The sequence below is a fragment of the Pavona decussata genome, unplaced genomic scaffold (assembly GCF_977016875.1).
Source record: "Pavona decussata unplaced genomic scaffold, jaPavDecu1.1 SCAFFOLD_161, whole genome shotgun sequence".
NCBI lineage: Eukaryota > Metazoa > Cnidaria > Anthozoa > Scleractinia > Agariciidae > Pavona > Pavona decussata.
The window spans coordinates 785258-800265 of record NW_028145572.1 but is presented as its reverse complement, the minus strand read 5'-3'; the positions used below and the strand labels follow the sequence as shown (position 1 = coordinate 800265).

General features: G+C 38.8%; 1 protein-coding gene across 1 annotated transcript; it reads right to left on the bottom strand.

The window, feature by feature from the left end:
* Window positions 1–689: 689 nt before the first annotated feature.
* LOC146464591 (armadillo-like helical domain-containing protein 3) lies at window positions 690–14874 on the bottom strand. The gene is made up of 26 exons (XM_085129566.1): window positions 14503–14874; window positions 13850–13906; window positions 13609–13674; window positions 12828–12908; window positions 12488–12595; window positions 11925–11970; window positions 10733–10779; window positions 10335–10409; window positions 10148–10234; window positions 9582–9638; window positions 9201–9244; window positions 8787–8847; window positions 8524–8570; window positions 7769–7850; window positions 7592–7661; window positions 6742–6840; window positions 5958–6016; window positions 5449–5514; window positions 4636–4705; window positions 3876–3936; window positions 3417–3588; window positions 2945–3071; window positions 2277–2352; window positions 2091–2169; window positions 1746–1862; window positions 690–1164 (listed from the first exon to the last, which is right to left on the bottom strand). The coding sequence occupies exons 1-26, from the start codon at window positions 14596–14598 to the stop codon at window positions 1072–1074; spliced, it is 2043 nt and encodes a 680-aa protein (XP_084985692.1). The 5' UTR covers window positions 14599–14874; the 3' UTR covers window positions 690–1071.
* Window positions 14875–15008: the final 134 nt, after the last annotated feature.

Below are 15008 nucleotides of genomic sequence, written 5' to 3'. Positions count from 1 at the left end.
CTCTAGGGCTTTTTCGCTTTTAAATCTCATTTTAGGTTGGGACGTCTGGCACTGAAAGACCTTAATTAAAGACGGATATGTTTAGTTCGATAACTAAACTATAGCTACCGTATTAAATAGCTAGGTAGCTAGCTCAGCAGCTCAACAGTGACTTGCGTACTCATCGCTCGACGAAAATGTAAGGTGAGAAAAAGTAGAACGTATTTTTCCCATGAGTTGTACAAATTGTAACCGTCAAAGAGTCCGATAAAATGACCGAGTTTAAATTTAAAATTTCTCACATAATAGTTTTGGCCTTAGACTGATGTTATTTCTCCAGTCTGGTGTTGCTTTTTGTCTAGGCTACTCGCTGCCACGTTCTTTTTGTCAACTAGAAATTTAATTTATTCTTAGTTCCTTGAAATGCGAAACTTCATCGATTTCTTCACTGTCACTTCCTAACCAGCGATCCAGACATGTTCTATCCCGGGCGTATATTTTCTAATCCTCGATCTGTTGTTTGGTTGTTTAATAGTCCGCAACATCGAAAAAACTGCTGCTCTTATAAAGTTGGCGCGAAAACGGGATGCGCTCTTCAGTTAATTTATTCCCCGCGTAAATCGTATTTCGCATAATTATGTCATTCCGCACGCCATTCCACATACCATTCCGCAAACTCTTTCCTCCTTTTACCCTCACCGAAATCATCCTGGGAGAAGTTTTTCTCATCTGCTCTTTTTGAACTTTATAAAACCACGTTTGAACACGAAATGTTCGGAGCGTAATTGAGAATTCAGTTATTGCGTTTATAGTGTCTATATTTTGAACTTTTTTCTGTTTTAAGCATTTTTTCCTTGTTCTTTTTACTCTATCCCATACCACCTCACATCAATCTTTTAGCACGAAATACCCTCGTAAAAATAACTGGCTTCCAAAAAACCAACTATACCACAAGCAAATTGAGTTGGTTTACTGGAGAGCTATTCTTGAATTCTTATTGGACAGTCAATCTGTCAACATTACATCACGTGACTTGAACCAGCTGTGGTATTTCTCAAAGCATTGAAGTTGTTTGTGTGGACTTGAGTCACTTTAGTGGATTGAGGCGAATTCCTGGAGCAAGCTGAACTGCTCAAGATTGCTGACATGAATCGTTCGTCGAACATCTATCACGATTGAACGAATCTGTAGAAACAACAACAAATAACCAAATATGTATAAACGGTTTACACGCCCGTGGATGTTCATCAGGCCAGAGCTTCATTGTGTGGCTTGATTACCTGTAGCACTGGAGCTAAGCAACTAGCAGTACCACTATGCAAACTGGATGCGATGCTAGCCCATCACAGGTTTATCGCCGATACACACTTGACTTATACAGTTGGTTGGCCTAAAAAGAGCGCACAATTTTTTGCGACCAGGGGTGGGAGAGGGGGGTATGTTGGTACAATAGGAGTTTCACTTCTGCCGGTAACTCACTTTCATTTTTCACTTTTGATATGCATTGACGGAGCTCCAGACTTGCCGTATTTTTGGCTCTATATCAAAGACACTTAAATATTGTACATGGGAGTGAGGACAATATTCGTTACAATTTTCGCGCTTCCAGCACGCTGCAAAGTGCAGAAAATCGCCCGCGCACTTTGTAACGACCTTTCCGCGCAAAGTTGATGCGCTAAAAACCACCGCCGCAATTTTCCATGTGTAACATCATCTTTACCCTTCCTAGTGGCACGTGTAACTTACAACAGAAACAAGCCACATACCAGCTGCGTAAAGAAGGCTGCCTCCTTTGGCTTTTCCGAGTATTTGTCATAATGATCCAAATTTTCTTGTAGTTTCAGCGTCAGTGTGTCATAATTACTGCGGATCACGCTCAAAACCTGAAAAAAAAAAAAAATAATAATAAATAAACAACTAATATTTTTACTCCCAGGATTACAGTTGAAGTTCTCCCTACTGATTTTTATACATTTATTTTTTTATCAGTATCAATTGAAGCTTGAAATAATACATTCCCCAAATTGTCGTAGAAACATTTCTGAATTGCAATTTTACCGCAAATATCCGAAATTGAATGAAAGTCAATGAAAATAGGTCAGTTGCCTAACCTGTTCAGATGACAAGGACGTCAGATGATTGACAGCTGCCCATGAATCAATTTTAGGCGTGAAATGGTTGATGATGGCCCTACGGAGACAAAGAAAGTTCGATTGATCCCGGGATTGATTTATCGTAACATAATAATAAAAAAAAAAGCTCTACCAAAGTACTGAAAATGCGTTAAAATCACTTACCTAACATTCACTAACGAGCTAGAGAGACGAGCCGCTGTGTCTTTCCAGTCGCCACCATTCGTTGAGTGTCTTAACGCTGTTAAAAACAAAAGAAACGAAATTTATAGTAAGGCATTATACATGAAAGATAAAGGGTTTTATCCATAGCAGGGTCTTAGGGCTGCTTCACACTGGCGACGGAAACGGAGCGGAGTTGGAGTCGAAAGCGTAAGGAACTTTCCGTTCTAGTGTAAATCAAAAAACGGAGACAGAATTGCAATCGCAAGCTCGACGGAATGGGAATTGCAAGGATCAGAACGTTCCCTTTTTCTTCCGATTCCGCTTCTGATTCCGTCGCTTGCGATCAACTGTGAACTGGTTGATCGGAATCGTAAGCGCAAGCAGAAGAATCAACCAAACACATAGCTCATTCCCAATCTCTTTACCCGAGATTTAGAACGAAAAACAAGGCGGTCTTCTGCCATTTGATTTTGAGCGAAAGAGCTAGGGGCTTCCATTTCTGCTTCCGTCGTACTGATTCACACTAGGTCGGAAGATTCTTCTGATTCGGACTCCGATTCCGCTTCCGTCGCGCGCGTATTTCTCCACACTTCACGCGGAAGAAGGGATTGTTCTTTGCTTACGGATTTTGTAACTTGCAATGACAGCTTAAACGTTGAATGACTTACCCATTGAATAGAGGTTATCGAAGATCTGGTGAACTCGGATAATTTCGTAGTACAGTTCATCATAGGACGTTGGGGAAGGAAGAAATGTGTCTCCGTAGGTGATAAAGAGGTTGAAAATGTTAACTACCTATAGATGATCAACAAAAAAGACTATTAGTCAAATTTTAGTCCCTGGATTTGAGCAATAACTGTGCGCTCTGATTTATTTACTACTAGTAGAAGAAGTGGAATAGACTACAACTTGTCCCTCTTCCGCTCACCAACAGGGATGGTGAATGGGAACGAAGACTCAAGTGCGTGAGGAAATTGCCTCCGTGGGTGGAGACACGCGCGTCGCGAGGCAATTTTCGTGCACACTCGTTTATTTGGCCACCGTAAAGAGATTTGCGTGCTGACGTTTCAAGCGCTAGGCCTTCATCAGAGCGAATCAAGGAATTGTGAATTCGTTCAAGTAGTCGTAGCTTCAACTAACCTGTGACGCTAGGGAGAAGATATTGCAGGTCTTCGTGAGGAGAGTTTCATTGGAGAGGAGGAACTTGAGGAAATTCATAAGAGCCGTCCAGAAGTTCTTCCAGGAGTAAGCCAACCTTACACGGCACCGCTTTTGGTAACACAACATACGATGCAGGATTCCAAATGTTTTACTAAAAGAATAAACAAAGATGGCAAAAGTTTTAAGCTCGGTCAAGAAATAATGCAGATGAAGTGTTCTTGCCTAGTTCCTGTACGACTTTCTCCCAGGCCCTCACGGTCAATTCGTTTCGGACCACGTGACCCGAAACGGATTGACCGAGACGAAAGACAGAAAGAGGGCTAGGAAGTAGACAAGCTTGCCAGGGCAACAAAACTATAAAGTACTGAATCCTGCATAAAGCCAGTTGGTATCTACAACCGGATGGCCATAGAAAAGAAATAATTGGATATCAGGTACCTGTACAAGTCAGTTGGTAATGTTTTCATCATGTGAGTTACAATAAACTCCACCATAAGATCTGAAAGAGATTAAAATAAATTCTATTTTGCCTGTGGTAATTAATGGTAGAGAGATTGTCCGTTAAATCCTCATATTTTTCCTGGGCTATCTTTGAGTCCAGTTTTCTTTGGATCGGATGTGGTTACACTGTTCGATAAGGGGCATTGGTATGATACTGGAATGTGTGTTATGTCACAGGAATTCATTCCCGTTCCCTCCTGTGGTCTCCTGTGGGTCTTTTTCGGTTAAATGGTTCCTTTTTAAAAAATAAACAGGCTATATAACCCCAAATAAGATAACAGTTCTAATTCTGTCCTATAATACATGTATTACTGTATAAACATTTCTCTTGAAATATTTGTAACTTTTTGTCGTAAGAAATCTTTGTTATTTTTGTTTATATTGTGATGTTGTTATTAAGTACTGCTCGAAGAAATCAGTTAGCCATGCGTGCCACTGCATAAATTCGAGGGTAAATAAAGTTTATGAGACATGACGATGAGGTAAACACTCGCTGGGTATCTAAAGCCTCGCTACCTCAACAGTGAATAAGCACCAGCTATCTCGAATTCCCAATTCCTTGAACATTTGGTTTTTACTTTCCCTGCGTGGTTAACAACGATGATAGGGGGTGGGGGAAGGAGGGGGTTGTGGTGCTGGTGTTGCAGGAATCCTACCACATCTCACTTGCATTGTAATTTCTCGTCTTACTACTTACCAAGCAATGCACAAGCGAGCGGTCTTGATGGAGCGTGCTTCTCAATGACAGCTCCTCTATGGTACATTTGCTGAAAACCAAACAGTTCAATAACGCAATAAAAATGCAAACTCCAACCATTCTCGTCAAAGTGGGGTGAAATTTTGGAGTTAAAACGTGGACAAGCCGCGGTCTTAACTTCGGTTGAATAACTGGCCCCTATCTTGTGAGCACTAGGAAAATCATGTTAGGTATAAACAAGCGAGGGGTAAAACATGGGAGGGTGCTGTTTACGTCTCCTCGTTTGCGTGTCGTGTTTCCGCGCAACTGGCGCTTTTCGCGAGGACTGCTTGAAGCCTACGCAATTTGCACGCTCTAGTAGTAGTTGTTCCCTAACATCCATCTTTGACAGAAAGAACGTGCCTGTCCTCACTACAATAATAACTCCCCCCTCTCGAGGTCCGTCAAACGGGAAAAAAGTGCGAGCGCAAAAATTCCCTTCCGTTGCGTGCGCACGGTTTTCTTCCCTCTGTACTTCCATTACGCAGAGGGAGGGACTTTTTATGGGGGTTCATACTTTATAGTCAATGCCAAAGCCCGCGGGACGGGACCTCATAAAATAAGGGAGAAGTCAAGGGGAGAAGTCTCAGGTCAAAAATCTGACAAAACTGGCTTCCTGACCTGAAAAACTGAATGGTGAACTTAAGAAGATTTGGAGAGAACCACACCTAGTGACCCCCTCAAAATTGTTCATCGACTCCCTGAATTTGAAAGTTATCTGGAACACTGAAAATGGTTTTATTCCCCCATCAATGTACATGCTAGCACACTCACCGCTCTGTGAAGAGGGACAGAGAATGTCATGTTTGCATCGTGGAGAAAAGCATTTGCGTATTGATCCTACAGAAAATAATCAATGATAGCAAATTAAATTTAAGCTCAGAGGGAAAATCCATCATAAGCCACAGGAGAAGTGTAATTTAGGCATACAAGTTAAGGACTAGATCTTGAGGACTATTAACCAACACCAAGAAACAAAGGAAGCTAAATTGCATTCTTAGGGTAGCGTTCTCGTTCTTCACTATATAAATCCTGAGTTTGAGACCGAAAATTCAACTTTTGGCTAGCAAAAGCAACAATCCAAACATGTTTACATTACCTTAATCTGAAAAATAAAAAATGAGCTGACGAGAAAGAAGGTAAACTAGAAGTCAACAAACTTCAGGCCGCATGATTTGGCGTCAGAAGAGAACATCGAGTTGGACTTCATTCGCTAGTTAGTTTGCAATGTTTCAGCAAGTGGGAAAAGTACTGCCTGAGCCAAAATTGTCTTTAATGCTCACCTCAACAATACAAGTTAAAATAATCTGACACAGTTTAGCATTGCTTGTTCCTTTGTCATCTGGAATAAAATAATCAAAAGCAAAATAATAAATATATCTCTTTGCCAACTTATTAAGCGTGATGTCCTGTGTACCTCCCCTGGGATGCATGTGGATGATAAAAAATTGTGGCAAAAAAACACATCAACTGAAGAAGCAGCTTTAGAAGAGCAAACTTGATCAGTGTTCGGTTTGTACATGTACCTTACACAGTCAAGAAGCTTTCATGAAAACTTTTATTAGCAATATGTGAAAGGCTCAGTGCATAACCTACCTAAATGACTTTTCAGATTGCATTTTGTTGTTTTACCTTAGATTCACCAGAGTTTTTGCATGTGGCCTTGAATTCCTTCAGGAAACATTGCTCCAATGTTTTATCCGCGGCTTTGCACTTCGTTTTGTGATAAAAATGGAAATCTTGCCCATAATCACAGGTTTTTATTGCAAATGAAGCGCAAAGCAGTAGATAAAACATTGGAGTAATGTTTCCTGAAGGAATTCAAGGCCACATGCAAAAACTCCGGTGAATCTGAGCTAAAACGAGAAAAAGCGACCTGAATGTGATCTGAAATTTCATTTATGTCGGTTAAACTCTGGGCCCTTCATTTAGTGGCGCTAGTTTTTGGGAAATTTGTGGAAATGTGCATCATCAAACTTTTGCAATTACAATGCAATTTCCTTTGATTGTATGAATAAAGTATTATAATTATTCCTGTTAGAAGTGTAATAAAGTAATGACAGTTACCTTTAGTATTCTGTAGAGCAATGGACGAGTAAGTCAACAGAGTGACCAGCAGATTAGTAGGCTGACTCAAATCAGCAGGAAGACCCTCAACTACGGCAGCTAGAAGAAGGATCAAGATACACAATAAAAGGATGTGGCAGCAGTAGATATCTATTGTGCAGTTTCAGAAAAAAAATCCATACCCATCCCATGGAAGGTCATCAGAAATTCCTAGGGGGAGGGGGGTCTTAGATGCCAAAGTTTTGGAGGCAAAGTATGAAACTAAACTGGAATTTCCTGGGGAGGGGGGGGGGGGGGAGGGAGGAAGCAAAACAAAAAACCTTCCGTGGGGGGAGTATGGATATTTTCTGGAACTGCACATTTACCATAGCTACCAGTTTGTATATCAAATGTTGTGCACACAGTATTTTCATCTACAGATGAAGCAGAGATGGAAATTCAACTGCCGTAGGCTACTATTAATCATTTGGAAATGTACAAGCTAACATTTATCAGACTGACTGATCTATCAGGATCCAGGATAAATACCTATTCGATAAGGGAATTAGTTTCTAAAGACACTGTGGTGCTGCGTTGGTGGGGAGTAGAAACGAATGTTTGGTTTATCAGCAGAGTTGATAACTGAAGGTAATTTGGTCACCGTGAAGAAGATTTGAGTGATGAAGTTGTGAGCGTAGCCCTTTGTTGCTCTGATGAACGGCTAATGCTTGAACACGTCAATGCTTGAATTTCTTTATATTGGCCAAATTATGTTTAGTTGTCAACTCTGTTGACAAACCAAGCATTAGTAAATACCTCAGTCTAAACCTGACTAGACAGTCACTAATCTAAGGATTGGTAGTTTTCTTACCAGAAGCTGTCCTTTCAACAACAGGAGGTGCAGCTGTGGGGGACGGAGGAGGACTGGAGCCTGGTGCTGTCTGAAGAACAAAAAACCAACCACATTTTAAAGTGGACCAAATAATGAAAGCCCAGAAACTACACTTTTGACTTGAAATCTCATACCACCTTACTCAAACCAGCTCACCGTAACATGACTGAGAACAGTGAAGAAATTTCTGTTGAGATGTACAGCTTCATACAATGCCAGAAGAACGGCTTCGTTGGTACTACAAGGAAAGAGAAGCTTTGTCAGTTAGAAAAATCAATGAGAAATTAGAGTTGTAAATTAGGGAGTACTTCAGAAACTTAATTTATTAAATAAAAGAGAGGAGTTCGCTTTCATTGGGAGGGACAAAGGTACTTCCCATACAAGCTAAATGGGCATGCGCAATGCCAAAGGGTATGGTTTTTGAGCCGTTTTGGCCTGAAATAGGGAAAAGACTTTAACCAGAAGATATTTTTGGTCTGAGCATCTGAAAACGGGTACATGTATGGATTCTACTGAAATGGGTACACTGTATGATTCCCGTTCCCTCAACCTGTGCCTTTCATTCAGGCCAAGCTAGAACACTGCAGGAAAAAGGAAGTTGAAGCGTCTTTATTTGACAGTAAGGCTTGATAGCAATGTTTTCAAGTTGCAATCCATTTACACCCTGGCTTGTTGCTGAAGATACTTAATACTAACAATTTCAATGCACTAGTAAATTTAAAGCAATTTTAAACTGTGGTACATCATTAATTTTATAGATTTCCATTGGTACAAATGTGACTGTGGCTTTCTTAAGTGTTACTAAAACAACTGTCATATAATCCTTTAACAAAATACAACTTTCCCAGACACATTAAGAAACAGAACATTTTGTAAATAAAGGTTTGAGTTAGTAGGCAGCGCAACTGTACCTGAAACATTCTGTTTTCTCTGTCTCAGCTACAAACATGCTGCCAACCTGTGACATAAAGGTATTAAATACAATTTTGTCAAGCAAGATTTTACTGTACATAACATGCAGCATATTTGACAAGTAAAGGAAGTTTCAATAGAAAGATAAAGGAAACTGGAAATTTCAATTCAGCATGAAAATGTAAAAAAGGAGGGAGCAAAGAGTTCTTTCAGATTATTTCATTGACTTCTTCAAGCAGTTATTCTAATAGACATCACATACAAAACTGGTGATGGAATTGATTATTCCTCCTGATTCCTGCTCTAATATGGCTGCATGTTTCCTGAAACAAAAACAAAATAATCAAATTGTAATAATTAGCAAAACTTGCGTTATCAACAACTACAGCATTCAGTACAATTACTTTCTGGATATCACCTTTTAGAAACTGCTTTATAAGCCAGCATTAAATGTTAATTTATTTCATAGATAAATTAATAAATTTGCACAGTGAGGCAGTGAAAGCATTCTTCTAATAATCCACACAACCATGCCTGGATGGTGGCTACATGTAATTAACAACTGGATTAAAAAAAATGAACCTCTAGACACAGAATCTGATCAATCCATAAATCATAATGCCAGTACACTTTGCTATTATTAATAGTACAAAAAAAAAAACAACTCTGTGTTTACCTGTTATAATCTGTTAGTGCAGCTGATATCACACATCCAAACCCCTTAGACAAAAACAAGCTGAGGTTAATATTTGCTTTACTTAATAATGAAGCAATGATATAACATCACAAATTCTATTTAAAGTGCTGTTTGTTCATCAGCATCAATGAGGACCATACATCTGAAGGTGGCTGATGCTAGTAACACCAATGCAGACACAGAAGTTTCTACTGCCTAATATCTGGTATGTGTAACTTCATCTTATGCTGGCAGATTTAGCTTTAAAAGCTAAATCTTTTTTGCTTATTAGTTAGCTATTTATTTAGGAAGTTTTAACTAATTTGCGCACTTTCATTGAGATTGACTGTCTAAAAATGTCACAGTTTAAATTATACTTACATTTAGTGCCAACTCATCATCTAAGATTGACAACTTTACAATGTAAGGATTTGATGCCTAGAATGAGAAGAGAAATAAATTCAATTCAATTAAAAAAAAAAGAGGAAACAAGTTAACATCTGATAATTTCAATTAATCTCTCCTCTGAATGCTATAAGTTTTCTCAAAGCAAATTTTCAACTTCCACCCTCCCCAAGTGAAGGTTAAAAGCACTATTAACATATACACTGTAGCTGCAAGTTCTATTGCTTATGTTGTAACCTAGTTTTAAAACTTTTTTCATAAATTAAGGAAGGGGCTTAGCTGCATACACTGCACCTTTTCAACTCTACTCTTGGTAGCACTGCCATGGAGGGGACAACTGTTATACGTGGTCTCCAGACATTATGCCATCAACAATAACAATATTGCAGTACAGGCATAAGGCACCCCCTTGGTACGGTATGATGCGTTGAGCCCCCATTCAGTGGGTTTAAATGGTTAGTGGCTTCCATCAAAACCATAGTAATACTGGCAACTTTGCTGGAACATAAGAAAATGTATTTCTGATAGAAAATTGTACTCACCTCATACTTCCTGTAATTAACAAGAATCGTCAAAAGAAGCATTGCCTCATAACCATGCTGTTGCCTAGCAACTGGATCAGCAAGAACCTACAGTAAAACAAGACATCCACATGCTATCAGCATCAGACTGCCAGCCATAAATCAACCACAAATTGAATTTAGAAATAAAGAGATCTCCATAACCTACCTGAATGACAGCTTCAAAAATGCTGTTGATCATGATATATTCCACTATCGTGTTTTGACTGACATTATCTGTTGCCTAAAATGAAGATATAATCAAGGTCATCCACCATTATTGCTATAATAACAAAACAACAAAATTAATATTGTATACCTGTTTTCAGAACTGAAAATGGGGCAAACATGTCAAACATGGCATAAATTAAAATTTTGCAAAGGAAAAATCTGAATACATGTAAAATAATTTCTGTAAATTTTTTTCCAGAATTATGGCTTGGGCTCAAGCTCAAGTTTTCATGTACCATATGAATTGGCTTCCTGAAAGCAACCCTTCAATGAACACTGAGTGATTGGATAGTTGATCACCACAAAAGCATTTAATAGAGATTAAAAACCACTTACTGTAACAAGGATCAGAGCCAGTTTAAGGGACAGGTTCTTTAAGCTCACTGTGAAAAACAGAAGGGACTGTATTAGGCACTGGAAACAAGTTCTACAGATCCTGGATCGGGGGGGGGGGGGGGTACTCCTTGGACTTTTTGGTGGGGTTATGTGGGTCGGTTCTCTAAATCCTACCCCTGTTTCAGATCAAAATATGTCATTTTCTGTTACCCTTTGTTAGACCTGGCCCCAGTTGTTCAAGGAGCAGATAACTAAATACAGCGGATAAGTCGTTATCCAGCAGATAAAATGTATTGGTTGGTCAGGAGTACATTTTATCTGCTGGATAGCGATCTATCCACTGGATAGAGTTATCCGCTCTCTTTGAACAACTGGGACCTGACCTTTAAAGTTCATACCCATTTTCAGACCTGGTTTCTAGAATCTATACTTATTTCAGTAAAATATCTACACAAATTTTCAGACTTTCGGACCAAAATGGTTAAAATCTATACCCTACAGTATTTCAGACCAAAATGGCCCAAAAACCATAACCTTTGGTACTGCACATATCTACATGTATATAGCTTATAAAGGGGAGTAACTCCTCACCCTCTGTTGGAGGGGGGTCAAGGTATATTAAAATCAAACCATTCTATACAAATAAAACTTACAAACTGTATTTTAAGTAGAAATCATAAAAAAGTAGGAAAAACATCACAGGGTCTGTAAGGAGCTAGTCTCCTACGCAGCCGATTTTAGGCTCGTCACTCAACGCTCCTAAAACGGCTGCGTAGGAGACTAGTAAGAAGCCACAAAAATAAATTATTTGAGGCATACAGCTATAGCCATCACTGTGACAATTTTTGCCATTTTGAACGATTTTAAAATTGAAGGCTTAGTCATGACTATCTTTTTTCGAATTTTTGAGCAGTTTCTAGTTTTGCTCAAAAAGTGTTTAATCAAAGGACATGGTTTTGTGTTTTTTCCCTCCAAAGCATCTGTTTTTCCACTTTCTTCTTTGCTCTTCTTTCAATGATTTGATATTTTGGCCATGTTTTTCTTGAAAACTAGGCATAAACCAGCAAAAACAAAAAAAAGAATTCACAACACTTTCAGGTGAAACAACAACAAAAAAAAAAGCCTAAAATTCTACGTAAGACAGTTATGCTTTCATTATGTTGTGACTCATGCAGATCGATGTTACTTTTACCTGGATAATCCCCAACAAGAAATGTATGCAAACTTTCCAATAATCCCTGGAAAAAAAGAGACATTTGTATGTATTTAAATATGTCCATTGGGGATAGCATGCAAGGCAATAAATTATTGTTTCAGTAATTAAATCAAAATGAGTTGTGATGCAATATAAATTTGCTGTCAAAGCTTATTCATAAATTTATATTTCTTATTGTTTTTTTTCATGAACAAGTTCACTGCAGTCTTAATATTTTTTTTACAAAATGTGTACTGAAATGTGTACTGGGGGAGCAGGGATGGCGCAGTGGTGAGAGCACTCGCCTCCCACCAATGTGGCCCAGGTTCGATTCCCGGACTCAACGTCATATGTGGGTTGAGTTTGTTGCTGGATCTCGTCCCCGCTCCGAGGGTTTTTCTCCGGGTTCTCTGGTTTTCCTCCCTCCACAAAAACCAACAATTCCAAATTCCAATTCGATCTGGAATCCCAGGGCCACAGGTTTGTCAGTCATCAGACTGTTAAGTGTCACCCTTGTTAAACAAAGTTGATTTATTTTTGTTTTACTTAAAGCAACGTACCTGCATTTGTGCCTCAGCGGCATCAAAACCAATCAGAATGTTGATAATATCAAACCCGTGGTCTCCTAATTTCTTTCTGTAAATGGCTCGTACTAATGCACATAGTGTCTAGAAATAGCATCGAAACATTCAGTCAGTAAAACTAACTTAAGAAAAACATCATACCAGCCCCATCCCTGAGAAAATGAACCCACAGTCACACTCAAGGCCCTATTTAAATGCATGTACCTGAAAGAGTCATTGTGTAAACTGACCTAATCGCTACCTCAACACCCTGGTCACAAACACAAGTTGTAAGGGAGTATTAAATCTTAATCAACATCAGGAATAAAACACATACCTGGAGGGCATTAACAAGTTTTATCTGATGATCTCCTCGCAATGCAATGCAGCACTGAGCAAACAAAAGGTTGATGTTTTCCTGAAATAAAAGTTAAACATTTGAAAAGGTAAGAGTAAATTGAAGTTAATACATTGAGTAGTCAGTCACTGACATTCAGGCTTTATGAACATCAACAACCATCGCCCAACTTTGAATTATTATTTTGGAAATTACACTACAGTGTATGTACTTTCATCACATTTATCAATGTAAAAACTCTCCTGGATGCAGAACGAATCTCCCTGCCTCCCATACAGGTCAGCAAATCTCCCAGATAAAATTCACTTCTGGATGTTTTCTTGACAAATTCTTGACTAATGTTTTAGCTCCTAACTTCTCGGCTTTTGGCCTTGTTGCCTCCTTGAAATGTTTCTTACAAATAGGCAACAGCCTTGTTTTCAAATTCCGTTAATTATGGTTCCTTGGTACATTTTCTGCACCTTTCACCCAAACTGTTGCAAAGTTTAAAAAAAAAGGGAAGGTAATGGAAAAGGAAATGGGTCAATTTTGTGAAAGGGGGTCCAAGGGGGGGGGGGGGGGAATACACATATTTTGAGGGAGGTGGACTGCCTTGGGCCATTTGTGGGTAGAAAAGTGGGTTGATGTAATGGGAGGCGGAAAGCACAATCAATAGAAAAAAACCTCCAAATTTCAGATCTCTAGAAGCTGGCATCTGTTAACTCAAGATTGTAAGTAGTAAATGTCACAGTTTGCATACAATACAATGTTTCTTTTGTACCTTTACATCCATGAGTTCTTCTTCACTGAGCTTGTCAATACATTTCTCCAGATATACAGCATTGACCTGAGGAGACAAAAAATTAATGCGTCCACTAAATGAGCTTTCAATTATTGTCTATAATTAGTTCAAGTATGCATTCTATTTTTGTGTACATTTATTTAATTTTTCGGATTTTATCTCTGTAATATAGAATATGAGAAAGAATGAAGGCCATTCGTTATCTGAAACTACAACTCACCCGCATAAGAAAAAATTCATGCCAGAAATTTGGACTCTCGCGAGTTGGATCATCTCCCTGAAAAATGTAATCAAGGGTCAAAATATATGTATAATAGTCACTTTCTTGCTTGTTTTATAACTTGGTTTCAATAATATAATTTTCAATAACCTATCAATATTTTGCACACAATCACAATTAATGTTAAACTAAAAGTGCTAACAGTTCATTTCTGATCTCCTTTCAAGAGGGTCGTACAGGGGTATCTTCGTGATGCGTGATTAGCTGATTTTATTTCCCGTGAAACGTGAATGTAATAAATTATTGTTCGTAATCCGTAACCTGAAGGTTTTGCGTGACCCGTGAAGAGCTTGAAAGCGAAATTTTCATTTCTGTGATCCGTGATTTGCCATTTTTGCTGTTCGTGAACCGTGCAAGAGACCCCCCCTGTACGACCCTCTTTCAATGTAGATAATCAAACAAAGCAATAATAATAAAAAAAATATCTCGTGACCTTACTATTACACCAAATCTCGGTGATAACAGTTATGCAAGATGACATTAATCAGCAAAGAAAATTACAGACAATTATTCACACTTGGCACTTTGATATTATCACATGTACTTACAGGACGGATAAAATTAATGATATTATCTCGCTCACAGGTAGTTACCTTGAAAAACACATCATAGATTCCCACGATTTTCTCTTTAACAGGATTCTTCGGCGATAAAGGTCCTGATTTTGTGTCAGCCATTGCGTGGACCATCTCATTTAACACTGCACTGATTTAAAAATTCGCCACGAAACCAGAATTCGGAAAACAGTTTGGCGATCTTAGTCGCCGAAACTTTCAAATCATATCTTCTCCTGTTTCTTCACAAGTTGAATAATACTCATTCAGATATCACCAGTGTGTACTCAACGAGTAACAAAGTCAATAAAACGCGAAATGAAGCCTCATTTTTGTGCTAAAAATGAGAAGAATAAACACTGAATTTCAACCAAAATATTAAAATGTCTTTTGCCAATTTTTGGGGCAGGTACTGGCACTACTGAAGTTAACCGCTGGTATTAACCGCTGGCACGTGATCTATCTTCAATTTCATACCCAGTCCTTTTGTACTTGGTCGTTGCTATAGAGACGAGCTGCTGACTGCTAAGTCTGAAGTCTCGACT